Below are 27,603 nucleotides of genomic sequence, written 5' to 3'. Positions count from 1 at the left end.
TGTATTTCTGTGGTGTCCATTGCAACTTCCCCTTTTTCATTTCTAATTTTATTGATCTGAGCTTTCTTCCTCTGTTTCTTGATAAATCTGGCTAAAGGTTTTTCGATTTTGTTCATCTTTTCAAACATACGTTTATCTTTTAGTTTCATTGATCTTTTCTGTTGTTTTCTTCATTTCCATTTCATATATTTCTGCTCTGATCTTTATGATTTTCTCTTTGATTTCTTCAGTGATCCACTGGCGGTTTAGTAGCATATTGTTTAGCTGCTGTGTGTGTGTGTGTTTTTTTTTTCTTATAATTTATTTCTAATCTCATAGTATTGTGGTTGGAAAAAATGCTTGATATGATTTGAATTTTCTTACATTTTCCCAGGCTTGATCTGTGGCCCGAGATGTGATCTGTCTTGGAGAATATTCATGTGCACTTAAAAAGAAGGTGTATTCTGCTAGTTTCAGATAGAATCTGCTATGAACATAAATAAGTCCATCTGGTCTGATGTGTCAATTAAGGCCTATTTTTTCTAATTTTCTGTGTGGATGACCTATCTGTTGATGAAATCTGTGTTAGAGTCTACCAGTATTGTTGTGTTATTGTCAGTTTCTTCTTTTATGGCTGTTAGCTTTTGCCTTAAATGTTGAGGTGCTCCTATGTTGGATGCGTGTATATTTACAATTGTTACATCTTCTTGGATTGATGCCTTGATTATTATGTAAAGTCCTTATTACTTGTAATAATTTTTATTTTAAAGTCTATTTTGTCTGACATTAGTGTTGCTACTCCAGCTTTTTTTTGATTTCCATTTTTGTGGAATACTTTTTTTTCATCCCCTTACTTTCAGTCTATATGAGTCCCTAAATCTGAAGTGGTTCTCTTATAGGCTGCATGTATATGAATTTTGTTCTTGTATCCATTCACCCAGTCTCTGTCTTTTGGTTGGAACATTTAATCCAGTTACATGTAAGATAATGATTGATATGTATATATTTTTATTTCCATTCTGCTAATTGTTTTGGATTTGTTTTTGTAGGTCTTTTTCTTTCCCTTCTTCTTTTGTTCTCTTCTGTTGTAATTTGATGACCAAGTCTTTAGGGTATGTTTTGATTGCTTTTTCTTTTGTGTGTGTGTATATGCAATAGAAAATTTTTGGTTTATGTTTCCCATGAGGTTTTGATACAGCAGTTTATATGTATTTACAAGATTGTTTTAAGTTGCTGATCTCCTAATTTCCAGTGGATTGTCAATATCCTGCATTTTACTCTTCTCACAGTTGCTGGTTTTGACATCATATTTGTGTATGGATTATTTCCTACCTTTACTGTATATTTGCCTTTACTGGTGAGCTTTCCCATTCACAATTTTCTTGTTTCTAGGGTGGCCTTGTCTTTTCCCTCCAGAGAAGTTCCTTTGACATTTGTTGTAAAGCTGGCTTGGGGGTGCTGAATTCTCTTAGCTTTTGCTTGTCTGTGAAGCTTTTGATTTCTTTGTCGAATCTGAATGAGAGCCTTGCTGAGTAGAGTATTCTTGTAGTAAGATTTTCCTTTCATTGCTTTAAATGTATTGTGCAGAAGCCCTCTGGCCTGCAGAGTTTCTGCTGAATAATCTGACAATCTTATGGGAAAACCCTTATCTTTTATTTGTTGCTTTTCCCTTGTTGATTTTAGTGTTTTCTTTGTTTTTAATTTTTGTCAGTTTGATTAATACACATCTTGGCTTTTCCTCCTTGGATTTATCCAGTGTGGTATTCTGCACTTCCTGGACTTAAGTGACTGTTTCCTTTCCCATGTTAGGGAATTTTCAGTTTTTATCTCTTCAAATACTTTCTCAGGCCCATTCTCTCTTTTCTTTCTGAGATCCCTGTAATGTGAATGTAGGTGCTTTTTGATGTTGTCCCAGAGGTCTCTAGACTGCCCACATTTCTTTTCATTCTTTTTTCTATATTCTGTTCCACAGCAGTGCTTTCCAGCATTCTGTCTTCCAGCTCATTTATCTGTTCTTTGTCCTCATTTATTCTGCTATTGATTCCTTCTAGTGCGTTTTTCATTTCAGTTATTATATTTCCAATGCTGTTTGTTGTTTAAATCTTCCAGGTGTTTATTAAACATTTCTTGTATGTTTTTGCTCTGTGCCTCCATGCTTTTTTGAGATTTTGGATCATCTTTACTGTCATTTCTGTAATTCTTTTTCTGTCTCCTCTTCACTTAGCTGTTTTCCTGGTGTTTTATCTCATTCCTTCGTCTGGAACGTATTTGTCTGCTGTCTCATTTTATCTAACTTTCTGTTTTCTGTTACACAGACTGCAGGATTATAGTTCCTCTTTCTTCTGGTGTCTGCCCCTAGGTGGGTGCGGCTGGTCTAAGGGGCTTGTGCAGACTTCCTGGTGGGAGGGACTGGTGCCTGCCCACTGCTGGGTGGAACTGGGTCTTGTCCCTCTGGTGGGCAGGGCTTTTCAAGGGGTATGTGTTCAGGAAGACTTTGAAGTGTGGTGATGACTGGGACTGTGTTTTTGCCCTGTTGGTTGGTTGGCCTGAGCTTCCCAACACTAGATCCTAAGGGATATATTGGGCGGGACTGGGCCTTGGTGCCAATGAATACTCCCCAGCACCCATGCCACCAGTGTCCTTATCCCCACAGTGAGCTACAGGTGCCCCTCGCCTCCCCAGGAGACCCTCCAAGACCAGCAGGTAGGTCTGGCCCAGGGTCCTATGAGGTCACTCCTTTTCCAACTGGGTCCCAGGGCACATAAGACCTGCATGTCCTCTGGGGCATTTGTTTCCCCTAGTCCTATGACATTCCTGTGATCAAGCCCTGCTGGCCTTCAAAGCCAAATGCTCTGGGGTCTCATCTGCCTGATGCCAGACCCCCAGCCTGAGGAGCCTGACATGGGCTCAGAACTCACTCTCCGAGTGCATGGGAGAGCCTCTGTGATCCTGTTATTTTCCAGTTTCTGGGTCATCCATCCATCTAGTCATTCATCCATCCGGGTACAGGGTTTGATTGCATTATGAATGCATCCCTTCTGCAATCTTGTTGTGGCCTTTTCTTTGTCTTTGGAAGTTGAACATCTTTATTGGTGGGTTCTGGTTCTGGTTTGTTGATGGTTGTTCAGTATTCAGTTGTGATTTTGGTGTTTTCGTGAGAGGAGGTGAGCTCAGGTCCTTCTGTTCCACCATCTTGTCAGGAAATCAAGAAGCTGTTGATTTTTAAACTCAGCTTTCTGTTAGGATTTCTTTGTCTGCCTATGTGAAAAAAGCATGCTTCTACAACAAAGAAATGCTGCATTTATATACTGCTTATATTCTTTTTAAACTTTAGAACCAACTTCACTAATAGTATATTTGAACATTCAGTTAGTGAATTTGTGTCCATTGGTTTCTTGAATGCAAGTTGTGTCGAATCATCCATAGGCTCAGATTGATTAATATACCAACATTGTTTATGAGATCTTATATTTTGCATTATTATATGGAGGTACATTGTACAGAAATAGTTTTAAAGGGAAAGAGTAAACTCATACATGAGCAATAACTGGCTAAAATTATTCTTTTTCATGTTATTTTCAATTAAATACTATACAGATGGATACTTTTTTGCTGGTAGGTGTGGTCAGGAGGAGATAGTCAAAGGGGAACCAGATCCTGAAGTACAGGTGGGACCTGAGTTAGGATGGCAAGTATATGTTAGTTTCAGTATTTTCCAGAGGACTGGAGTCCTACAGGTCAGAGTCATTTGAATTACAGAGGAGTGATCATTCAGAGCATGCAATACGGGTCTAGACTCTGGGGGTTGGGACAAGGTGTTGATCAAGGTAAGTGCCCAGTTGTCTCAAGGAAGAACTGACTTTTGAATATGAGGCAGTGATGTTTCAAGTCTTTGTATTTTCTGCTAAGGGGAAGGAACCGTTTAATTTAAAAGTGGTTTGATTTAATCCTGATTGGAGCAAGGACTAGAGTTTTAACTCTGAGTGAAGGTGCAGATTTGGAAAAACCAAGTGTTAAACAGACGAGTGAGGGTAAAGGCACGGGATGAAGAAGAAAAGGAGTTAACCTTTGTTGTCAGACCCACCGCAGTGACAGTCATGAATATCTACTGAAATTATGTCACTCTTACAGGGCAGCATAAACTTACTCTGCTGTGGCATAAGAAGAAATACATAGGGAATTACCTGGCAGTCCAGTGGTTTGGATTCCATGCTTCTTCCATTGCAGAGGCCTGGGTTTGCTCCCTGGTACGGGAACTAAGATCCTGGGAACTAAGTGCCACTCAATTCAGTTCAGTTCAATTGTTCAGTCGTGTCCGACTTTTGCGACCCCATGAACCGCAGCATGCCAGGCCTCCCTGTCCAGCAGCAACTCCCGGAGTCCACCCAAACCTATGTCCATCGAGTCCGTGATGCAATCCAACCATCTCATCCTCTGTCGTCCCCTTCTCCTCCTGCCCTCAATCTTTCCCAGCATCAGGGTCTTTTCTAATGAGTCAGCTCTTCGTATCAGGTGGCCAAAGTATTGGAGTATCAGCTTCAACATCAGTCCCTCCAGTGAACACCCAGGACGGATCTCCTTTAGGATGGACGGGTTGGATCTCCTTGCAGTCAAAGAGACTCTCAAGAGTCTTCTTCAACACCACTATTCAAAAGCAACAATTCTGCACTCAGCTTTCTTTATAGTCCAACTCTCACATCCATACATGACTACTGGAAAAACCATAGCCTTGACTAGATGGACCTTTGCTGGCAAAGTAATGTCTCTGCTTTTTAATATGCTGTCTAGGTTGGTCATAACTTTCCTTCCAAGGAGTAAGTGTCTTTTAGTTTCATGGCTGCAGTCACCATCTGCAGTGATTTTGGAGCCCAGAAAAATAAAGTCTGACACAGTTTCCACTGTTTCCCCATCTATTTCCCATGAAGTGGTGGGACCAGATGCCATGAACTTAGTTTTCTGAATGTTGAGCTTTAAGCCAACTTTTTCACTCTCCTCTTTCACTTTCATCAAGAGGCTCTTTGGTTCTTCTTTACTTTCTGCCATAAGGGTATGCACTTTCTGCATATCTGAGGTTATTGATATTTCTCGCGGAAATCTTGATTCCAGCTTGTGCTTCCTCCAGCCCAGCGTTTCTCATGATGTACTCTGCATAGAAGTTAAATAAGCAGGGTGACAATATACAGCCTTGATGTACTCCTTTTTCTATTTGGAACCAGTCTGTTGTTCATGTCCAGTTCTAACTGTTGCTTCCTCACCTGTATACAGGTTTCTCAAGAGGCAGGTCAGGTAGTCCCATCTGTTGCCATCTCTTTCAGAATTTCCACAGTTTTTTGTGATCCACACAGTCAAAGGCTTTGGCATAGTCAATAAAGCAGAAATAGATGTTTTTCTGGAAATCTCTTTCTTTTTCCATGATCCAGTGGATGTTGGCAGTTTGATCTCTGGTTCCTCTGCCTTTTCTAAAACCAGCTTGAACATCTGGAAGTTCACAGTTCATGTATTGCACAAGCCTGGCTTGGAGAATTTTGAGTATTACTTTACTAGCGTGTGAGATGAGTGCAATTGTGTGGTAGTTTGAACATTCTTTGGGATTGCCTTTCTTTGGGATTGGAATGAAAACTGACCTTTCCAGTCCTGTGGCCACTGCTGAGTTTTCCAAATTTGCTGACATATTGAGTGCAGCACTTTGACAGCATCATCTTTTAGGGTTTGAAATAGCTCAACTGGAATTCCATCACCTCCACTAGCTTTGTTTGTAGTGATGCTTCCTAAGCATCACCTGACTTCGCATTCCAGGATGTCCGGCTCTAGGTGAGTGTGAGTGATCACACCTTCGTGATAATCTGGGTCGTGAAGATCTTTTTTGTACAGTTCTTTTGTGTATTCTTGCCACCTCTTCTTAATATATTCTGCTTCTGTTAGGTCCATACCATTTCTGTCCTTTATCGAGCCCATCTTTGCATGAAATGTTCCCTTGATATCTCTAGTTTTCTTGAAGAGATCTTTAGTCTTTCCCATTCTATTGTTTTCCTCTATTTCTTTGCATTGATTGCTGAGGAAGCCTTTCTTATCTCTCCTTGCTATTCTTTGGAACTCTGCATTCAAATGGGTATATCTTTCCTTTTCTTCTTTGCTTTTCACTTCCCTTCTTTTCACAGCTATTTGTAAGGCCTCCTCAGACAGCCATTTTGCTTTTTTGCATTTCTTTTTCTTGGGGATGGTCTCGATCCCTGTCTCCTGTACAATGTCACGAACCTCATTCCAAAGTTCATCAGGCACTCTGTCTATCTGATTTAGTCCCTTAAATCTATTTCTCACTTCCACTGTATAGTCATAAGGGATTTGATTTAGGTCATACCTGAATGGTCTAGTGGTTTCCCCCACTTTCTTCAATCTAAGTCTGAATTTGGCAATAAGGAATTTATGATCTGAGCCACAGTCTGTTCCCAGTCTTGTTTTTGCTGACTGTATAGAGCTTCTCCATCTTTGGCTGCAGAGGATATAATCAGTCTGATTTTGGTGTCGACCATCTGGTGATATCCATGTGTAGAGTCTTCTCTTGTGTTGTTGGAAGAGGGTGTTTGCTATGACCAGTGCATTCTCTTGGCAGAACTCTATTAGTCTTTGCCCTGCTTCATTCCATATTCCAAGGCCAAATTTGCCAGTTACTCCAGGTGTTTCTTGACTTCCTACTTTTGCATTCCAGTCCCCTATAATGAAAAGGGCATCTTTTTTGGGTGTTAGCTCTAGAAGGTCTTGTAGGTCTTCATAGAACCGTTAAACTTCAGCTTCTTCAGTGTTACTGATCAGGGCATAGACTTTGGTTACTGTGATATTGAATGGTTTGCCTTGGAAACGAACCGAGATCATTCTGTCGTTTTTGAGATTGCATTCAAGTACTTCATTTCAGACTCTCTTGTTGACTATGATGGCTACTTCATTTCTTCTAAGGGATTCCTGCCCACAGTAGTAGATATAATGGTCATCTGAGTTAAATTCACCCATTCCAGTCCATCTTAGTTCGCTGATTCCTAGAATGTCGATGTTCACTCTTGCCATCTCCTGTTTGACCATTTCCAATTTGCCTTGATTCATGGACCTAACATTCCAGGTTCCTATGCAATATTGCTCTTTACAGCATCAAATCTTGCTTGTATCACCAGTCCCATCCACAACTGGGTGTTGTTTTTGCTTTGGCTCCATCCCTTCATTCTTTCTGTAGTTATTTCTCTGCTGATCTCCAGTAGCATATTGGGCACCTACTGACCTGGGGAGTTCATCTTTTAATGTCCTATCTTTTTGCCTTTTCATACCGTTCATGGGGTTCTTGAGGCAAGAATACTGAAGTGGTTTGCCCTTCCCTTCTCCCGTAGACCACGTTCTGTCAGACCTCTCCACCATGAGCCGTCTGTCTTGAGTGGCTGTACATGGCATGGCTCAGTTTCATTGAGTTAGAGAAAGAAGGCTGTGGTCTGTGTGATCAGATTGGCTAGTTGTTCACATGCCACTGGAGGTTGCCAAAAAAAAAAGCAGTATATAAAAAATTTGATCTTTGTCCTAGGTTCCTGACAACTTGCTCCTAAAACCTGTGGAATCTTAGGAGTGATAAGAGTGTTTTTGTATCCCCTCCAGACAGCTATATCCCCATAAAGAATGGGGGCTGTTTGCCAAAGCAGCTAAGTGTGTGATTAGAAGGTTGGCACTTACAAGCGCCTTTGCTGTATCTCTGGGGAAGAAAAAGGGACTGGAGATTGAACTAAGCACCAGTGACCAGTGATTTAATTGGTCTAGTGTATGTAATGAAACTGGGCTTCCCGAGTCGCTCAGTGGTAAAGAATCGCCTGCCAGTGCAGGAGACATGGGTTCAATCCCTGGGTTGGGAAGATCCGCTGGAGAGGGAAAGGGCAACTCACTCCAGTTTTCTTGCCTGGGAAATCCCATGGACAGAGGAGCCTGGCGGGCTGCAGTTAATGTAGCTGCAAAAGAGTTGGGCCAACTGAGCAGCTACACAACAACAACAGTGTGATGAAGTCTCCCTAAAAACCAGTGAAGGACAGGGCTTGGACACTTTCCAGGTTGGTGAACACATCCAGGTGCTGAGAGGGCGGTGCCTCCATGCCCCCTCCCGTAACTTGCCCTGCATCCCTTTTGTTTGGTTGTATCCTTCATAATCAACTGGTAATCATAAATACACTATTCTCTGGAGTTCTGTGAGTCCTTCTGGTAAACTGTTGAAGCTGAGGCGAGAGTCTTGTGACCTCCCCGTTCACAGCCAGGTGGCAGCCTGGGCAGTGCAGTTGGCACCCAGCTTGGGTCCAGTCTTGTTGGACTGAACCGGTGGATTCTGACGATGACCCCAGGCAGTCTGTCAGAAGGGAACTGAATTGTAGGTTATCCACTTGGTGTCCAGAGAGATTGAGAGTTGCTGGGTGTGAGAAAGAACCCCACACATTTGTTGTCAGAAGTGTTGTGAGTAGAATTAGCCCACCTGCCTACAGCAAGTAGGGTCCACACCGTCTGTGTAGGTGCTTCTCTGCCCAGCCCAGTTCATAAGCTCTGAGCTCGTCTCCCTGCTGTGTCTATAGGCTCTGGTCTTGTTCTGCCGCCCTGGACTCTTCTCTGCTTGTACCCTTGAACTCATTCAATCCTGATTCTTTTTTAATTTTTAATTTATTTTTGGCTGTGTTGGCTCTTTGTTTTTGCTGGATGGGCTTTTCTTCAGTTGCACAGGGCATGGGCTGCTCTCTAATTGCAGTATGCAGGCTTCTCATTGCAGTGTCCTCTCTCGTTGTGGAGCACGGGCTCCAGGGCATGAGGGCTTCAGTAGCTGTGGCACATGGGCTTAGTTGTCCCACGGCATGCGGGATCTTTCCGGATCAGGGATTGAACCTGGGTCCCCTGCACTGGCAGGCAGATTCTTTACCACTGAGCTACCGGAGAAGCCCCATGTCCTGATTCTTGTCTTTGCCTTTATGATCAGACTGTGCTTCCTTCTGTGGTCTCTAATCCTTGCAACAGCACGTCGATTCCCCCTTGTCCTCTCTCCCTCTGGTGTAGCCTGTGGACCTGGCCATGCTTGGCTTTTCTCAAACAGTGTACTCGTGTTCTCTGGAGAGACTCTGAGAGTCTTTCTGACTGCGATATCTGTTTTGGTGGATCCCTTTCCCCTGTGCTGTCCTGGTTCCTGGCCATTCCTTCTGTGGTCAGTTCCACCGCCACTCACAATAGGGACAGGTGGTAAAGGTCAGCCCACGGATTGTGTCAGCACTGGGCAGTTTCTCTCTAAAGAGTTGAGAGGGAAGCAGGGAGGCACGTTTGTAATGGCTTACCACCAGTGTGATTCTTACATAGATTTTTATTTTTCATACAAATACTGAGCATAGTGGCTGGCCAAATGAAGCTTTCACAAAATGTTTATTGAATCGAAAGGGCAATAACAGTGGTCATAAATCTACTCCCAAAGATGATAATGCATCAGTGAGTAAAGACTCAGAGGGTCTTTGCTTTTTAGTCTATTCACATCTCTGAATGCAGTGGTACCTAATGTGTCTTTATCCTTTTTAGTGCTCCCAGTGGCCTTCTCTATTTTGGGTAAAAATCCAGAAATAATCCACAGGAATACTCTTAAGTATCTTGTGTTGAATAGAAAAAGGTTTTTAAAAGGTGGAACATCTTATATTTGACATACCAGTTGAGTGTATTCCTAGAAGTGGAGTTTGTCTTGTTCAGTCTCTGAGTCATGTCTGACTCTTCGCGGCCCCGTGGACTGCAGCACGCCGGATTTCCCTGTCCTTCCCCGTCTCCTGGAGCTTGCTCAAACCTGTGTCCATTGAGTTGGCGATGCCATTTGATTAGACTGTTTAATTTACACTGAGTAATATTAGATTTCCATTTTTCAGAGGTGTGGGCGTAAGAATGACAGAGCCAGTGTATCTCAGTCCTTCGTTTGATAATGTCCTGCCCAGCTACTTATTTTTACAGGTAAGTGTTTGTAAAAACAAATTTTAGTGACATTGAAATATCCCTCAGTGAATTATTTGAAATCTAAGGATTTGTTTTGATTCTGTTCACATTTTTTTTTTGCAGTGTATTTTTTATATTTTCTGATCTACCTTTGGTAGCAAGAAAAAGCTGAGATTTTTAACTACGTTTTCCCTCTTCCTTTGCCCAACATTGTTTTAATAGCTTATTGTAATGATTGCTTTCCATCTCAGCATATTAATCCTTAAATAATGCATGCATTTGCTATACATATTAGTGTTCCACATGTGACTGTGAGATTCCAATGGTTTACTATTAGCAGATTTTGGTCAGATGGTTATCAATTGCTGTGATATAACAATTTGTTTTGCCTTATCTAGTTTATGATGTACTTTCATATACAGTAACTGATATGATTTGTTACAATCTACTGGTTAGGTGGCAGTATTTATCATTACTGTTGTTATTATTTCCAATATAAGATGGAGAAGAGGAAAGATTTAACAATATGAATGCAGAGTTCCAAAGAATAGCAAGGAGAGATAAGAAAGCCTTCCTCTGTGATCAGTGCAAAGAAATAGAGGAAAACAATAGAATGGGAAAGACTAGAGATTTCTTCAAGGAAGTTAGAGATACCAAGGGAACATTTCATGCAAAGATGGGCACAATAAAGGACAGAAATGGTATGGACCTAACAGAAGCAGAAGATATTAAGAAGAGGTGGCAAGAATACACAGAAGAACTGTACGAAAAAGATCTTCATGACCAACATAATCACGATTGTGTGATCACTTACCTAGAGCCAAACACCCTGGAATGTGAAGTCAGGTGGGCCTTAGGAAGCATCACTACGAGCAAAGCTAATGAAAGTAATGGAATTCCAGTTGAGCTCTTTCAAATCCTAAAAGATGATGATGTGAACGTGCTGCACTCAATATGCCAGCAAATTTGTAAAACTCAGCAGTGGCCACAGGACTAGAAAAGGTCAGTTTTCATTCCAATCCCAAAGAAAGGCAATGCCAAAGAATGCTCAAACTACCACACAATTGTACTCATCTCACATGCTAGTAAAGTAATGCTCAAAATTCTCCAAGGCAGGCTTCAATAGTATGTGAACCATGAACTTGCACATGTTCAAGCTGGTTTTAGAAAAGGCAGAGGAACCAGAGATCAAATTGCCAACATCCATTGGATCATCGAAAAAGCAAGAGAGTTCCAGAAAAACATCTATTTCTACTTTATTGACTATGCCAAAGCCTTTGACAGTGTGGATCGGAACAGACTGTGGAAAAATTCTGAAAGAGATGGGAATTCCAGACCACCTGACCTGCCTCTTGAGAAACCTATATGCAGGTCAGGAAGCAACAGTTAGAACTGGACATGGAACAACAGACTGGTTCCAAATAAGGAAAGGAGTACAGCAAGGCTGTATAATGTCACCCTGCTTGTTTAACTTCTGTGCAGAGTACATCATGAGAAACGCTGGGCTGGAAGAAGCACAAGCTGGAATCAAGATTGCCGGGAGAAATCTCAATAACCTCAGATATGCAGATGACACCACCCTTATGGCAGAAAGTAAAGAAGAACCAAAGAGCCTCTTGATGAAAGTGAAAGAGGAGAGTGAAAAAGTTGGCTTAAAGCTCAACATTCAGAAAACTAAGATCATGGCATCTGGTCCCATCACTTCATGGGAAATAGATGGGGAAACAGTGGAAACAGTGACACACTTTTATATTTCTGGGCTCCAAAATCACTGCAGATGGTGACTGCAGCCGTGAAATGAAAAGATGCTTATTCCTTGGAAGAAAAGTTATGACCAACCTAGACAGCATATTAAAAAGCAGAGACATTACTTTGCCAATAGAGGTCCATCTAGTCAAAACTTTGGTTTTTCCAGTAGTCATGTATGGATGTGAGAGTTGGACTATAAAGAAAATTGAAGGCTAAAGAATTGATGCTTTTGAACCGTGGTGTTGAAGAAGACTCTTGAGAGTCCCTTAGACTGCAAGGAGATCCAGCCAGTCCATCCTAAAGGAAATCAATCCTGAATATTCATTAGAAGGACTAGTGCTGAAGCTGATACTCCAATACTTTGGCCACCTGATGCGAAGAACTGACTCATTGGAAAAGACCCTGATGCTGGGAAAGATTGAAGGCGGGAGAAGGGGATGACAGAGGATGAGATGGTTGGATGGCATCACTGGCTCAATGGACATGAGTTTGATTAAATTCCGGGAGTTGGTGATGGACAGGGAGGCCTGGTGTGCTGCAGTCCATGGTGTTGCAAAGAGTTGGACACGACTGAACTACTGAACTGAACTGAAAGAAGTCAAGTAGAAACAGAAACATTTTATGGATTTGCATGTATCTCTGTCAGATAAATGAAAATGATTCCTGAAAAGTTTAAGATGGCCACCAACTTAAGGCAGTGATATTTGTAACACACAGAACAAGTCATTTAGTAGTGTGTCAGATTTTGGCTTTTTTCTTACACTTGTACTTAAAATGTGAGTGCTCTCTTGTTTGAAATAATTTTTACTAAAACCTAAAATAAGAAGAAACTACACAAGGACTAAAATTCTATTGAGATGACCACGATTTTAAGACCTTTCAGTGAACAAGCAAAAATCGCTGGAGGTTAAATGGAGAAGGCAGTAAAGAAAGAATAACTTTGTGCCTGCTTTTATTTCCCCACTGCCTTCCAGTGCCTTTACCACCCCCGCTTTTTTTTAACAATTAAAAAAATGTTTATTTTTGGCTGTGTTGAGTTTTCTTTGCTGTGTGGGCTTTTCTCTAGTTGTGGTGTGCCAGCTTCTCATTGTGGTGCCTTCTCTTGTTGTGGGCACAGGCTTCAGGAGTTGTTGCACATGGGCTTAGTCTCTGTGGCACATGGAGTCTTCCCATACCAGGGATTGAACCCATGTCCCCTGGATTGGCAGCGGATTCCTATCCGCTGTGCCACCAGGGAAGTCCTCAGAGCCTTTAAATACCATCGTGTTAACAAGGAATTTATTTCAAACCACAGTCTGTATAGACCATTTTCTATGTAGCTGTATTTTTTAAAAGCTAAAAAATGTTCAGCTGTTGCTGAAAGTCACAGATGTCAATCAGTTCATCAGAAATACCTTAAGCGTCGTCTGAACTCCTTTGCTCCCGATGTTCCTTTCAGATCACGACAAAAGTGAAAACGTAAAAGGTTTCCCTAGACCCAGATGTCGAATGTTCCTTAGGATCTATCTCATCAAGCAGGCAGTGGACAGATTTATTTGCTTTCTTTCCTATCCATTGATTCAACATTTAAAAAAAAAAATTACTTCCCAAGTGGTGTCCTGTGATGTAACGTGTTAGAAATGTAAACATTGATCTTTCCGTTCAGGTCTTTATATTTTGTGAGCAGCAGGTTCACTCCTGGTGTCTTCAACATCATTGGTTTAGCCCATCCAATAGAATTCTTTGTTGGGAACAAGATTGACAAAATGAGCAAGATGATTGGACATGGCATAAAAAGCCGAAATTGCAGCTATATCCCAGGTACCTTCTTGGTTGAGGCTGTGCACCTGCAGCTTTTTGAAACAGTCATCTGTTACATCATCAGCTTGGGAAATAGCGAGCACCCTTTCCAGCATTGCCTTTTCCTGGGCAGGGAGGTCAGACTTTCTCTAGTTAACGCAGACCTGGTCAGAGAGCGCTGGCTTCTTCAAGAAGACCCTTTACTGGGCACTGTGGACGACCACTCTATGTGATCACGTTGGCTAGGCTGATCACCCAAATGAGAGCTCCCTGTCAGCTTTGCTGCGCTGGTCTGTTTCCTTTTTCAGGTGGCATTGTAATAAGCAAAAAAGCTCTGAATTTCAATGGCCAGTGAAACAGCACTTTAAATACGTTTGGTAAAAATCCTGTCATCAGCCACACGACACTGAGGCTGCAGAGCGCTGACATGTGCGTTGGTCTTAATACTTGGTATACGCCCTTCTGTGCACAGAGAGAAGGAGAGCTTGCTTGTCTGTGTCTCCTTCCTCACCGTTGGTTTTCTCTTTTGAAGGGGTGATCTTGGATTCACTTGAGCACTGTAACCCTCTCAAATTTCTGAGTACCTATGAATCCATGTGTTTCAGCGTAAGAATGAATGGAAACCTTTGAACTTAAAAAATAGCACACATGTTGGATTTCCCTGGTGGTCCAGTGGTTATGACTTCATGCTCACAGAGTAGGGGGTACAGATCCAATCCCTGGATGCCTCTTGGTGTGGCCTGAAACACTAAAAAAATGAATAAATAAAAAATAGCCCTATGTTTCTTAACCTCTTATTTTTTTTCCTGCCAAGCAATTTTTAAAATAAATGATTATGTAATGTTATTCTATCATACTGAAGACTGACCCGTCATCCTCCAGTCTTTATATAATGAATACTAATAATGTGTTAATAATTTAATAAAAATTTATACCTATAAATGGAGATACTTTTGGCTTGTGTAATCTTTCATAATATATTTGTGAGTGCTAACCAGAAATAGCTAAAATGTTTTCACTTTCTGTTGCTGAAGTGTGGTCATGGTGGGGAGATAGGAACCCAGATATGCCTTTAAGAGGCATCAGTGGCATAAAACGAAGATTCTTCGGTCGGAATTAGCAAAGCATCTCATATGGCAAGGTTTTGTACATTTTCTGGGTAAAGATACAAAGCTTTTTCACACTTATAAGACATATCTTGCTTTCAGAATGTTGAGAACCACTGAATTGAAAAAGGACAGTGTGCATTTTTTGGTGAATTGGTTGGGGAAATGCGTCATGTGTGTGTGTGTATGGATGCCTTGTGAGATCACAAGATACTCTGGGAAACTGAGAATTTTCTGACACTGGTATATTTACAATAAACATACTCTTGGCTGAGGATGTTGTACTGGGTTACCTCTGGTAATCTCTTCTTAAAATTATTTGTTTTTTCATGGCTGCTCTGGGTCTTTGTTACTGAGCATGAGCTTTATCTCATTGTGGTGCGGGAGCTACTCTCTAGCTGCGGTGTGCCGGTTTAGTTGCTCTGCGGCAAGTGGGATCTTCTGGACCAGGGATTGAACCTGTGTCCTCAGCGTTGGCAGGCAGATTCTTAAGCACAGAAGTCCCTCCAGTAATCTCTACTTTCTCTGTTTCTGAAATTTAAAGTGATCTAGAGTCACTGACAGCTGATCATTTTATTTTTTCCTTATAGAATTTGCCATCTGCTGTAGTAAGCCATGTTCTGGATCCTCAGCCTGGAGAGAAGATTCTAGATTTGTGTGCAGCACCCGGAGGCAAAACAACACACATTGCAGCACTGATGCACGATCAGGTGAGGCCGTCCGTGTGCAGAACTGCCCATGGTGTACTGTGTCCCTGTCATGAAAGAGAAGTCTGTCCTTGGGTAACTGTAGCTCAGATTTTACTGCTTTTTCCTTCATGTGCATATTTGCTTGTGGCTTTGTAACCACTCTGTGCTTCAACTGAGATTCTTCAGCTCAAGAAAAGTTTGCGAGTTGATGTTACCTTTCCTGTTTGTTTCAAATTCCATAAAACCAGATGGTTCCTAAAATATACATGCTAGTAGCTTCAGTTACAATAGCTTTATTTCTTCAAAAAATTATTTTATATTGGAGTGTAGCTGATTAATAATGTTGTGATAGTTTCAGGTGGACAGCAAAGGGATCTAAAAATGAGGCAATGAACTTATAGCTTTCTTGATCAAGAGTCAGATTTTAATTGATTGCTGGACTGATTTTAAAAAAGACTTACCCTTACGATGAGTACTGGGGTACACCAATAAACCAGAGTGACCAAAATGTCCTTCTTCATGGAGCTTACGCTCCAGTAAAGGGACACAGATAACAAATGAGTAGAAGATAAGGCATATGTAATTGTGATGAGGGCTGTGGTGAAACACAAAGGGAGGGCCCTGGGGCTTGGGAATATGGCGAGACGGGAGAGTGAGTTTGCAGTTTCATGTGGGTAGCAAGGGAGAGCCCCCCTGGGAAGGTGGTATTTGGGGAAGATTTACAGGTGGGAAGGATGTTCCAGTGAGAGGAAATCATAAGGGTGAATGTGCTGAGGCTGGAGGCTGTCTTGACTTTTAGGGGGAACCTGAAGTAGTTTTGCTGTGTGGACTAAGTGACGAGGGAGAGAATCAGAGAAATGGGGTCAGGCCCGAGGCATTTTGGTGGAGGAGCTTTGCCAGGGTCTGAGGGGACTTCACACCTGCTCCAGAGATGGGAGATTGCTTCTTACATTGGCCAAGGCCTCAGCTGTAAGAGGGCGGAATAGATGCAGAGAGACCACTTAGGAGACAGTAGGTCAGGGGACATCACAGAGCGGGTGAGAAGTTGGGCAGGTTCTGGCTATATTTTCAAGCTGGAGCTGTTAGGAGTTGTTGGTGGGTTGGACGTGGGTTGTGAAATGAGAGAGTAACTGAGGGTGACTCCTTAGGTTTTTGGCCAGAGAACCTAGAGAAACGGAGCTGCTGGATTGGGAGGATTCTGCGAGGAGTGCATTTGGCAGGGAAAAATCAGCCATGTTGTTCAGTTGCTCAGTCGTGTCCAGCTCTTTGCGACCCCATGGATTGCAGCACACCAGGCTTCCCTGTCCATCACTATCTCCTGAAGTTTGCTCAAATTCAGTTAGTGATGCCATCCAGACATCGCATCCTCTGTTGTTCCCTTCTCCTCCTGCGTTCAGTCTTTCCCAGCATCAGGGTCTTTTCCAGTGAATTGGCTCTTCATATCAGGTGGCCTTTGGCTTTAGCATCAGCTTTGTTTAAAAGCAGCCACACAGCCTGGGTGGCTTACGGCTTACTCCTGAGTCCATTCTGGAGTCTGTGTGATTCAGTTGATCCCAGCCTGCCTGGCTCTAGCACTGGGTCAGTGATGGGTTAGCCAGAGGTTCTGATGACCTTGATGGGCTCACCCACTTGGGTTGGATGGCATTGGCTCAGCTGAGGCCACTGGAGTGTCTTGCTTCTGGTCCCTGCGTGTCTCAGCTTCCTGTGGGGCCAGGGTGTTCGCCCAGCAGAGGGTAGTAGTGATGATCAGCAGTGGCAGAGGACAATGCAGAACAAGGATGCTGCTGGAGTGCTTTTCGCATCTCTGCCTACATTACCTTTGCTGTCATCCTATTGGCCAGTGGAAACCACGTGGCTGAGACCAGCTGGGACCAGCCGAGTGTTGAAAGGTCAACAGCAGAGGATGAGAATATGTGAAGACTTAAAAAATTGGGGCTGTTTAGGCAATGTCCCCGTGGGCCAGCACCCCTGGAACCTGAATAGAAATAACTGAGTCAGAATTGAATCCCAGATTTCATTACTGCTTTTAATTTGTTGTTATTGTTGATTTGTTTTAATGTAGTTAATCAGACTCTGTGTAAGTGTAGCCTCCTGGCTCGTACTTCTGTAAAAGCAGCCTTCAGCCAGCATACTTTCTCCTTCATTGTAGTTACACTGGAACCTTATTCTGGTAGTTTTTGCCTACTTTTCCAGTTCTACTTGCTTGAAATGGTTTTCCTGTCCATCACAGTATTAATTGGAACTGTGCTGACTGCTCAACCTGGTGTCACCTCCAGGAACATGATCAGCAAATCTTCAGTACTGTATAGTCTATGCAGTCAGTGCATATGTCACACAAGAAGGGAAAAAAAGCAAAATACAATGAACAGTGTGTGTCACTATCTCTGCAGAACCATTTCACAGAGTATTTTAAAATACCATGTGAATATCACAGTTCAGTTCAGTTGCTCAGTCACATCCGACTCTTTGCGACCTCATGGACCGCAGCACGCCAGGCTTCCCTGTCCATCACCAACTCCCGGAGCTTGCTCAAACTCATGTCCATCGAGTCAGTGATGCCATCCAGCCATCTCATCCTCTTTCGTCCCCTTCTCCCGCCTTCAATCTTTCCCAGCATCAGGGTCTTTTCAAATGAGCCAGTTCTTGGCATCAGGTGGCCAAAGTATTGGAGCTTCAGCATCAGTCCTTCCAATGAATATTCAGGACCGGTTTCCTTTAGGATGGACTGGTTGGATCTCCTTGCAGTCCAAGGGACTCTCGAGAGTCTTCTCCAACACCACAGTTCAAAAGCTTCAATTCTTCAGTGCTCAGCCTTCTTTATGGTCCAACTCATCACATACATGACTTCTGGAAAAACCATAGCTTTGACTATGAATATCACAGCCTGTTCAGAAAACTGTAGCCTCTTCTCTTTAATGACTTTTTTAAAAGATTTTTTTTTATATGGACCATTTTTAAAGTATTGAATTTTTGCAGTATTATTTCTGTTTTTTCATGTTTTCTTTTTTTGGCTGCGCCGCTGCATGTGTGATCTTAGCTCCCCAGCTGGGGATCAAACCTGCGCCCCCCCCCCCCCCCCACCGCCTCCTTGGAACATGAAGTCTTAACCACTGGACTGCCAGGGAAGTCCCTGTTGATTTTGACTTAAAGTGTTTCCATGTAAAATTATTTTTGAACTATTTTTTATAGTTCAGAACATTTTGCTGTGATACAGGATTATATTTTTCTGTCTTTAGTTGTCAGAATTCACATGAATTTTTGTTACATGTACATAGCTCAGAAAGTACTGGGATAAAGGCTGGATTTTACAAGTAACATTCGTTTGATTCTCAGAGTTCTAGAAGGCAAATGTCTCAGAAAAACATGCTCTTCCAGAGGTGAGCAGGGCATATCAAATTGGTGATATTTTAATATTTATCTCAAATGGATATTTTAAAGTTTCTTTGCGTGATAAGTCGCTTCATTTGTGTCTGAGTCTGTGACCCCATGGGCTGTAGCCCGCCAGGCTCCTCAGGCAAGAACACTGTAGTGGGCTGCCATGCTCTCCTCCAGGGGATCATCCAGACCCAGGGATTGAACCCATGTCTCCTACATCTATCTCCTGCATTGGCAGGCAGGTTCTTTACCACTAGCACCACCTGGGAGAAGATTGCTAACACTGCTGTTCAGTTTTGAGTTCTGTGGAGTAAAAGTAGATGGGCATTATAAGAAAATTATCTGGCAAGATTGTGTTCTTTAAAAGGAAATGCTTAATAGGTAGTTGATGTAAAGTTAGTGTACATTTGAATGATGAATTCACCTTTAGAACTGGGGGAAACAGAGTGGGGAAGAGTATAATTATTCATGAGATTTTTTTTTTGATAATTTTCATGATTCCTTTGTATTTGCACTTTTTTATGTTTCTTTTCTTTTTTTTTTTAGGGAGAAGTGATAGCACTGGATAAAATATCCAAAAAAGTAGAAAAAATAAAGCAGAATGCATTATTGTTAGGATTGAATTCCATCCGGGCATTTTGCTTCGATGGAACAAAGGCCCTTAAACTTGATATGGTTAAGGACACAGACGGTGAGTTAAATTTTATCTTTGAAAGGTTTCTGTAATTGGCATTTACAGTCAGATTTTGCTGCCTTTGTGCCAGCCCCTAAATATCCATAGGGCCTTGAAACTCTGTCGTGGGTCTAAGATATTTTGGCATAGTAGATGTCTTTTTTGCTTTTCATCTCATCTTTGAATATCCAGTTTTAAATACAGAATCAAACCTCCAAGACTTGGTCAAACTCTTCGTTCTTAGCCTGTTTTAGTTTCGTATTACAGCTCAGGAAGTTGAGATTCTATATAAGCCTTTCAGTTTTATGATTCTTCACGCTTCATTTTTCTTGAGGAATTGGTGATATATAGAACTAGAAAGGAAAAACTGCAATGATTCTTGTTCTGGAATAAAATATTGCATTGGTTAAATCACTCTATTTCTCTGTCTTTGTTTCTATTTAGACTTTATTTCATAAATTACTCAAGGAACTTGCGTATTTTAATCAATTATGGGCATTGTTTTCCTGGAATGTTTGTTGATTAGATGCTGTTCAATTCATGTGATTTATAAAAAGCAGTTTTTTAACTGGAGGATAATTGCTTTACAATTTGGTGTTTCTGCTGTACAACACTGTGAATCAGCTGTACGTATACACGTATCCCCTCCCTCCTGAGCCTCCCTCCCACCTGCATCCCACCCCTCTAGGTCACTACAGAGCGCCGGGCTCCCAGTGTTATGCAGAAACTGCCGCTCGCTGTCTGTTTTACGCATGGTAGTGTGTATATGTCAGCACTGCTTTCTCGATTTGTTCCATTCTCTCCTTCCCTGCTGTGTGCACAAGTGTGTTCTCTACATCTGTCTCTTCCTCTCCTGCAGATAGGTCATCAGTACCATTTATCTAGTTTCCATATATATGTGTTAATGTATGATATTTGTTTTTCTCATTTACTTCACTCTGTGTGACAGACTCTGGGTTCATCCACATCACTGCACCTGACCCAGTTTGGCCACTTTTTCTGCCTGAGTAATATTCCATTGATACATGTATCACATCTCCTTCGTGTGTTCATCTGTCTGTAGACATCTAGGTTGCTTCCATGTCCTGGCTACTGTAAATAGGGCTGCAGTGAATGTTGGGGCACGTGTGTCTTTTTGAATTTCGGTTTTCTCAGGGTTGTGCCCAGTAGTGGGATTGCTGGGTCACATGGTAGTTCTATTTTGAGTTTTTACAGAACCTTCGTACTGTTCTCTCTGGTGGTTATATCAGTTTACAGTCCCACCAACAGTAAAAGAGGGTTCCCTTTTATCCACACCCTCTCCAGTAGTTATTATTTGTAGATTGTTTGATGATAGCCATTCTGACTGGTGTGTGGCGATAACTCCTTGTAGTTTGATTTGCATTTCTTTAATAAGGAGGGATGTTGAGCATCTTTTTTTTTTTTGAGCTTCTTTTTATGTGTTTGTTGACCATCTATAAGTCTTTGGAGAAATACCTGTTTTGGCCTTCCACCCATTTTTCGATTGAGTTGTTTGTTATTTTGATATCGAGCTTCATGAACTGCTTCTATGTTTTGGAGATTAATCCTTTGTCTCTTGTTTCATTTGCAATTATTTTCGCACAGTCTGAGGGTTGTCTTTGTGTCCTGTTTATGGTTTCCTTTTCTGTGCAGGGGCTTTTAAGTTTTGGTCCCATTTGTTTATTTTTATTTCAGTTACCCTAGAAGGTGGGTCAGAGAGGATCTTGATGCCATTTATGTCGAAGAATGTTCCTCCTGTTTTCCTCTAAGAGCTTTATAGTGTCATATCTTATTATAGGTCGTGGGTCTTATTTTACGTCTTTACTCCATTTTGAGTTTGTTTTTGTGTCTGGTGTTAGAAAGTGTTCTGGTTTTATACTTTAACATGTGAAATGTGAAAGTGAAGTTGCTCAGTCGTGTCCGACTCTTTGCGACCCCATGGACTGTAGCCTACCAGGCTCCTCCCTCCATGGGATTCTCCAGGCAAGAATACTGGAGTGGGGTGCCATTTCCTTCTCCAGGGGATCTTCCCGACCCGGGGATCGAACCCGGGTTTCCTGCATTCCAGGAAGACGATTTAACCTCTGAGCCACAGGGAAGCCCTGTAGCTGTCCAGTTTTCCAAGCACCTCTTATTGAAGAGACTGTCTTTTCTCCATTGTATATTCTTGCTTGATTCATGTGACTTAAAAATTTTTATTTTATATTGGAGTATAGGTGATTAACAACGTGTTTGTTTCAGGTGTACAGCAAAGTGGTTGTTGTATATATCAGTTCAGTTCAGTTGCTCAGTTGTGTTCAACTCCTTGCGACCCTGTGGACTGCAGCACGCCAGGCCTCCCTGTCCATCACCAGCTCCTGGAGTTCACTCAAACTCATGTCCATTGAGTTGGTGATGCCATCCAGCCGTCTCACCCTCTGTCATCCCCTTCTCCTCCTGCCTTCAATCTTTCCCAGCATCAGGGTCTTTTCAAATGAATCAGTTCTTCACATCAGGTGGCCAAAGTATTGGAGTTCAGCCTCAGCATCAGATATATGTATACATGTATCTGTTCTTCTCCAGTTTAGGTTATTACAGAGTATTGAGCAGAGCTCCTTGTGCTGTACAGTAGGCCCTTGTTCGTTATCTAATTTGAATATAGCATTGTGTGTATGTCAGTCCCAAACTCCCAGTCGATCCCTCCTCCACACCCTTTCCCTTTAGCAATCATAAATTTGTTCTCTAAGTTTGTGAGTCTGTTTCTGTTTTGTAAATGAGTTCATTCGTATCGTTGTTTTGGATTCTGCATATAAGTAATGTCATAGGATATTTATCTTTGTCTGATTTGAGTTCATTTAGCATGATAATCTCCAGGTCCATTCATGTTACCACAAATGGCATTATTTAGTTCTTTTTAATGGCTGAGTAAATACTCCATTGTATATGTACACCACATCTTCTTTATCCATTCATCAGTCACTGGACATTTAGATTGGTTCCATGTATTTGCTGTTGTAATGGTGCTGAACATTGGGTGCATGTATCCTTTGAACCATGTTTTTCTCTGGTTATAGGCCCAGAAGTAGGGTTGCTGGATTATATGGTAGCTCTGTTTTTAGTTTTTTAAGGAACCTCCATACTGTTCTCCATAGTGGCTGTACCAGTACATTCCCACCAACAGTGTAGGAAGGTTCCTCTTCCTCCACACCCTCTCCACCATTTATTGTTGGCCGTTTATTGATGATGGCCACTCTGACTGGTATGAGGTGATATCTTATTGTAGTTTTGATTTGCATTTCTCTAATAATTAGTTATATTGAGTATCTTTTCCTGTGCCTCTTGGCCATCTGTGTGTCTCCTTGGATAAATGTTTTTTTAGAGTTTTTTTTCCCATTTTTTGATTAAGTTTTTTTTTTTTTTCAGACATTGAGTCATATGGCCTGTTTGTAAATTTTGGAGATTAATCCCTTGTTGGTCACATGGTTTGCAAACATTTTCTCCCATTCTTTGGGTTGCCTTTTGTTTATGGTTTGCTTTGCTCTACAGAATCTTCTGCGTTTAACCAGGTCCCATTTGTTTGCTTTCTTTTTGTTTTCATTATTCTAGGAGATGGATTGAAAAAGATATTGCTGTGATTTATATCAGATAGTGTTCTGCCTATGTTTTTCTCTAAGAGTTTTATATTATCCGGTCTAACATTTAGGTCTTTAATCCATTCTGAGTTTATTTTTGTGTATGATGTTAAAGAATGTTCTTTAATTTCATTTTTTTACATGTAGCTGTCCCATTTTATCAGCGCTATTTATGGAAGAGGCTGCCCTTTCTCCATTGTAAAGACTTTCTTCCTTTGCTGTAGATTAATTGCCCATAGTTACATAGCTTTATTTCTTGGCTTTCTGCCTGTTCCATTGATCTGTATTTCTTTGTTAAATGCTAGTACCGTACTATTCTGATCACTATATCTTTGTAGTATAGTCTGAAGTCAGGGAGCCTGATTCCTCCAGCTCTGTTTTTCTTTCTCAAGATTGCTTTGGCTGTTTGGGGCCTTTTGTGTTTCCATACAAATTTTAAGATTTTTTTCTCTAGTTCTGTAGAAAATACCATTGGTAATTTGCATTAAATCTACATATTGCTTTGAGTAGTATAGTCATTTTGACAATATTGATCTTCCAATTGGAGAACATGGTATATCTTTGCATCTGTTTGTGTCATCTTTTCTCTAGAAAGAGAGCGAGGGCTGCTCTTCATTGCAATGCAGTAATTCTCCTGATGGTGGCAGAGGATGGGCGTTGGCTCATTAGATGTGGTGCATGGAGTTAGTTGGCCCCTGGCATGTGGAATCTTCCTGGTCCAGGAGTCGAACCCATGTCCCCTGCATTACAGGTGGATTCTTAACCACTAAACCGCCAGGAAAGCCCATGATGGAAATTTTGAAATTGGGAATTATGAGTCTTTCAAGTTAGTTCATCTGCAGTTTCTTCTTTGCTAATCTGGATGCCTTTTGTTCCATTTCATTGCCTCATTGCTCTTTCTAGAACCTTAGTACAATGCTGAGTAGAAGTGGTGACAGGGATCCTCCATATCTGGTTCCTGATTAGTCTTTTTTCAGGTGGCTTAAAACTGTAGGTTTCTCATAGATAGCCTTTATCAGGTTGAGAAATTTACTACTATTTCTGGTTTGTTGGATATTTTAAATCATGAAATGGTGTTGGATTTTGTCAGATGCTTTTTCTGTATCTTACTCAGATGATCATGTGGTTTTTTACCTTTATTCGATTACTTTTCAGATTTTTGAATCAACCTTTCATTCCTGAGACACATCCCACTTGGGCATAGTGTATAATCTTTTTCATATATTGTTGGATTGAGTTTGCTTGTATTTCATTGAGAATATTTGTGTCCATGTTTGTAAGAGATACTGGTCTGTGGTTTTCTTTCTTGGGATATCTTTGTCAGGTTTTGGTGTCTCTGGTCTCATAGAATGAGTTGGAAATTATGCTTTTCTCTTACGTTTTTGAAAGAATTTTTGAAGACTTGGTATTATTTAAGTTCGGTGGATTCATCAGTGAAGTCGTCTGGGCCTGGGCTTTTCTTTGTGGGATTTAAAAAAATGTTTGAGTCTCTGCTTATTATAGGTTTATTCACATTTTCTCTTTCTTGTGTCAGTTTCAGTAGTTTGTGTATCTTTTTAGTAATTTGCGCATTTAAGTTATTTATATAGTTTATTGGAGAAGGAAATGGCAACCCACTCCAGTATTCTAAAATTCCATAGACAAGAGGAAACTGGTAGGCTGCAGTCCATGGGGCCACAAAGAGTCAGACACAACTGAGCAATTAAACAGCAACAGTACAGTTTATACTATTCCTTTAGAATCAGTTTTACTTCTTTAAGACCAGGAGCAGTGTCCCCCTTTAATTACCAATTTTAGTATTTTGAATCTTTCTTTCCGTCTAGCTAAAGTTTTGTCAATATTGTTGATGTTTTTCAAAGAGCCAGCTTTCAGTTTTGTTGAATCTCTCATTTTTCTTTTCTCTGTTACATTAATTTCCACTCTGATTTTTATTGTTTTCTTTTTTTTCTGCTTTATTTTTACTTTGCTCATCTTTTTTCAGTGTCTTAAGAATGGAAGGACTGAGTTGTTGGTTTGAGATTTTTTGATGTAGGTATTTATAGTTATAATTGTCCCTCTGAACATTATTTCACCACTTCCTGTAAGATTTAGTATGTTGTGTTTTCATTCACATCAGAGCATTTTATGATATATACCTGTCATTTCTTTGACCTATGGTTATTTAGGAGCATGTTTTAAAATTTTCACGTCCTTGGAATTTCCTAAATTTCATTCTGTTGATAACTTTTATTTTCATTTTGTTTCAGTGGGAGAACAAATATTGTATGAGTTTAACCTTTGTTAAATTTGTTGAGCTTTGTAGTATGGCCTTGCCTATGGTTTGTCCTAGAAAATGATCCCTGTGCATTGGAGAGGAGTATGTATTCTACTGTTACATAGAGTTTTCTATGGGAAAATCTATCTGGTAGGTCTAGTTGGTCTATAATGTTGAAAGTGTTCTCTTTCCTTTTTGGTCTTCTGCTTCTTTGTTCTTTTCATTAGTAGTGGTTCTGTTTTTAATTTTTTTTTTAGGAACCTTTATACTGTTTCCCATCATGGTTGCATGAGTTTACATTCCCACCAACAGTGTAGGAGGGTTCCCTTTTCTCCACATCCTTGCCAACATTTGTTACTTGTCTTTTTAACTATAGCCATTCTTCCCTGGTGGCTCAGTAGTAAAGAATCCACCTGCAATATTGGAGACTTAAGTTCAGTCCCTGGGTCGGGAAGATCCCCTGGAGAAAGGAATGGCAACTCACTCCAGTGAAGAATACTCCAGTATTCTTGCCTGGAGAATCCCATGGACAGAGGAGTGTGGTGGGCTACAGTCTATGGGGTTGCAAAGAGTTGGACATGACTGAGGCAGCTGAGCATACATGCATTCTGATAGATGTGGGGTGGTATCTCATTGTAGTTTTTATTTGCGTTTGCCTGATGATTTGTGATGTTGAGCATCTCTTCATGTGTCTGTTGGCCATCTGTTTGTCGTTGGAAACATGCCTGTTCAGGTTCTCTGCTCATTTAAAAGAAAAAGATTTATTTATTTGTTTTTGGCCACGCTGGGTCTTCATTACTGCATGCGGGCTTTTTCAGTTGGGGTGAATGGGGGCTGCTCTTAGTTGTGGCATGCGGGCTTCTCATTGTGGTGGCTTCTCTGGTTGTAGAGCACAGAGTCTAGGGTTTGTGGGCTTCAGTAGTTGTGGCTCATGGGCTCTAGAGCCCTGGCTCGTGGTTGTGGTGCATGGGCTTAGTTGCTCTGCAGCATGTGGGATCGTCCTGGATCAAGGTTCAAATCTGTGTCCCTTGCATGGGCAGGTGGGTTCTTAACCATCAGATCACCAGGGAAGTCCTCTGCTCAATTTTTTAATTGAGTGGCTTTTGGTTTTTTGATACTGAGTTTTATGAGTTCATTGTGTACTTTGCATTTTAACCCTTATGAGACAGCTCGTTTACTCCAGTGGGTTGTCTTTTCGTTTTGTTGGTGGTTTTTTCTGTGCCAGTAGCTTTTAGGTTTGATTAGGTCCCATTGGTTTACTTTTGCTTTTGTTTTTCTTGGCTGAGGTGAAACAAAATTGCTAAGCTTTCTGTAAGAGTGTACTACCTATGTTCTCTAAGAGGAGTTTTGTGGTTTCTGATCATACATTTAGGACTTTTATCCACTTTGAGTTTTTAAAAAAATATACAGCGTGAGAAAATGTTCTAACTTCATTCTTTTGCATGTTGTTGTCCAGTTTTCCCAAAGTCACTTATTGAAAACTTTATTTTTCTTCCTCTGTATATTTTAGCCTTCTTTGCCATAGGTTCATTGACTGTAAGTGCACGGGTTTATTTCTGGATTCTCCACAAAGTTTAGGGGAGAGGCTCCCTGGAGCCAGGATTCAAAACTCCAAGGAAAGGGGTGTTCCTAGCTGCTACTCAGGATTGAGAGCAGGTGATCTCAGGTAGCTGGAACTTGCCGCTTGAGGCAGGGGGCTCTATCCACTTTGTGATACTTCAGGGAAAAAGCTGGAAACTGTAGCTGCTGAGGCAAAGGGCTGTGCCTGGGGTTGTTTAGACAGAAACAACAAGCCTTTGGGAAGGATCGTCTCCTGTCCTCCACCCCTCTTATTGTCCACCCTCTATCCACCTTCATTGCTTCTCTGACTCCTGTTGGTGAATCTTGAAATCAACAGGCAAAGAAGTATCGTAGTTCAGATTTCCCACCTCAGCATCACACAGCAGAGTAGAAATGGGTTAACTTGGAGCTCAGGAAAATAGAGCTTAATTACGAGCGTATTTGGAGCAGAACTTGAAATAGGTTCAAATATCTATATAAATTTAGCATATGATAAAATTAGCATTTCAAACCTAGAGGGAAAAGTAAATTTGTCAATAAATAGTTCTTAGATGATTTTTTTTTGCAGTGTGGGGAAAGGATTATACACAAAAGTAACTTCGACATGGATTAAAGCTTACTGTCAGGAATTAGGCTGGGATGGTAACAAGAAGCAGATATAGATGAACATTTATTTGATTTCATAAGGGGGAGGATTTTGAAGCATGAAAGCAAACATAGAACTCAGCAAAGAAAAAGAGAAATTTAATACCTAACATTTCCTGTGGTCATGTATGGATGTGAGAGTTGGACTGTGAAGAAGGCTGAGTGCCGAAGAATTGATGCTTTTGAACTGTGGTGTTGGAGAAGACTCTTGAGAGTCCCT

At 41.3% G+C, this 27,603-nt stretch overlaps 1 protein-coding gene across 4 annotated transcripts in view; it reads left to right on the top strand.

The window, feature by feature from the left end:
• NSUN6 (NOP2/Sun RNA methyltransferase 6) overlaps positions 1 to 27,603 on the top strand; it is an 88,077-nt gene that overhangs the window by 36,148 nt on the left and 24,326 nt on the right. For all 4 annotated transcript variants that reach the window (XM_061436176.1, XM_061436179.1, XM_061436177.1 and 1 more), the window contains 3 exons: positions 9,879 to 9,960; positions 15,167 to 15,286; positions 19,187 to 19,331. In XM_061436176.1, coding sequence (XP_061292160.1) covers positions 9,879 to 9,960; positions 15,167 to 15,286; positions 19,187 to 19,331 — 347 coding nt within the window. The remainder of the gene's footprint in view (positions 1 to 9,878; positions 9,961 to 15,166; positions 15,287 to 19,186; positions 19,332 to 27,603) is intronic.

The sequence above is a fragment of the Bos javanicus genome, chromosome 13 (genome assembly GCF_032452875.1).
Source record: "Bos javanicus breed banteng chromosome 13, ARS-OSU_banteng_1.0, whole genome shotgun sequence".
NCBI lineage: Eukaryota > Metazoa > Chordata > Mammalia > Artiodactyla > Bovidae > Bos > Bos javanicus.
Note: the sequence above shows the minus strand (reverse complement) of the source record. Positions and strands in the feature narration are given on the sequence as shown.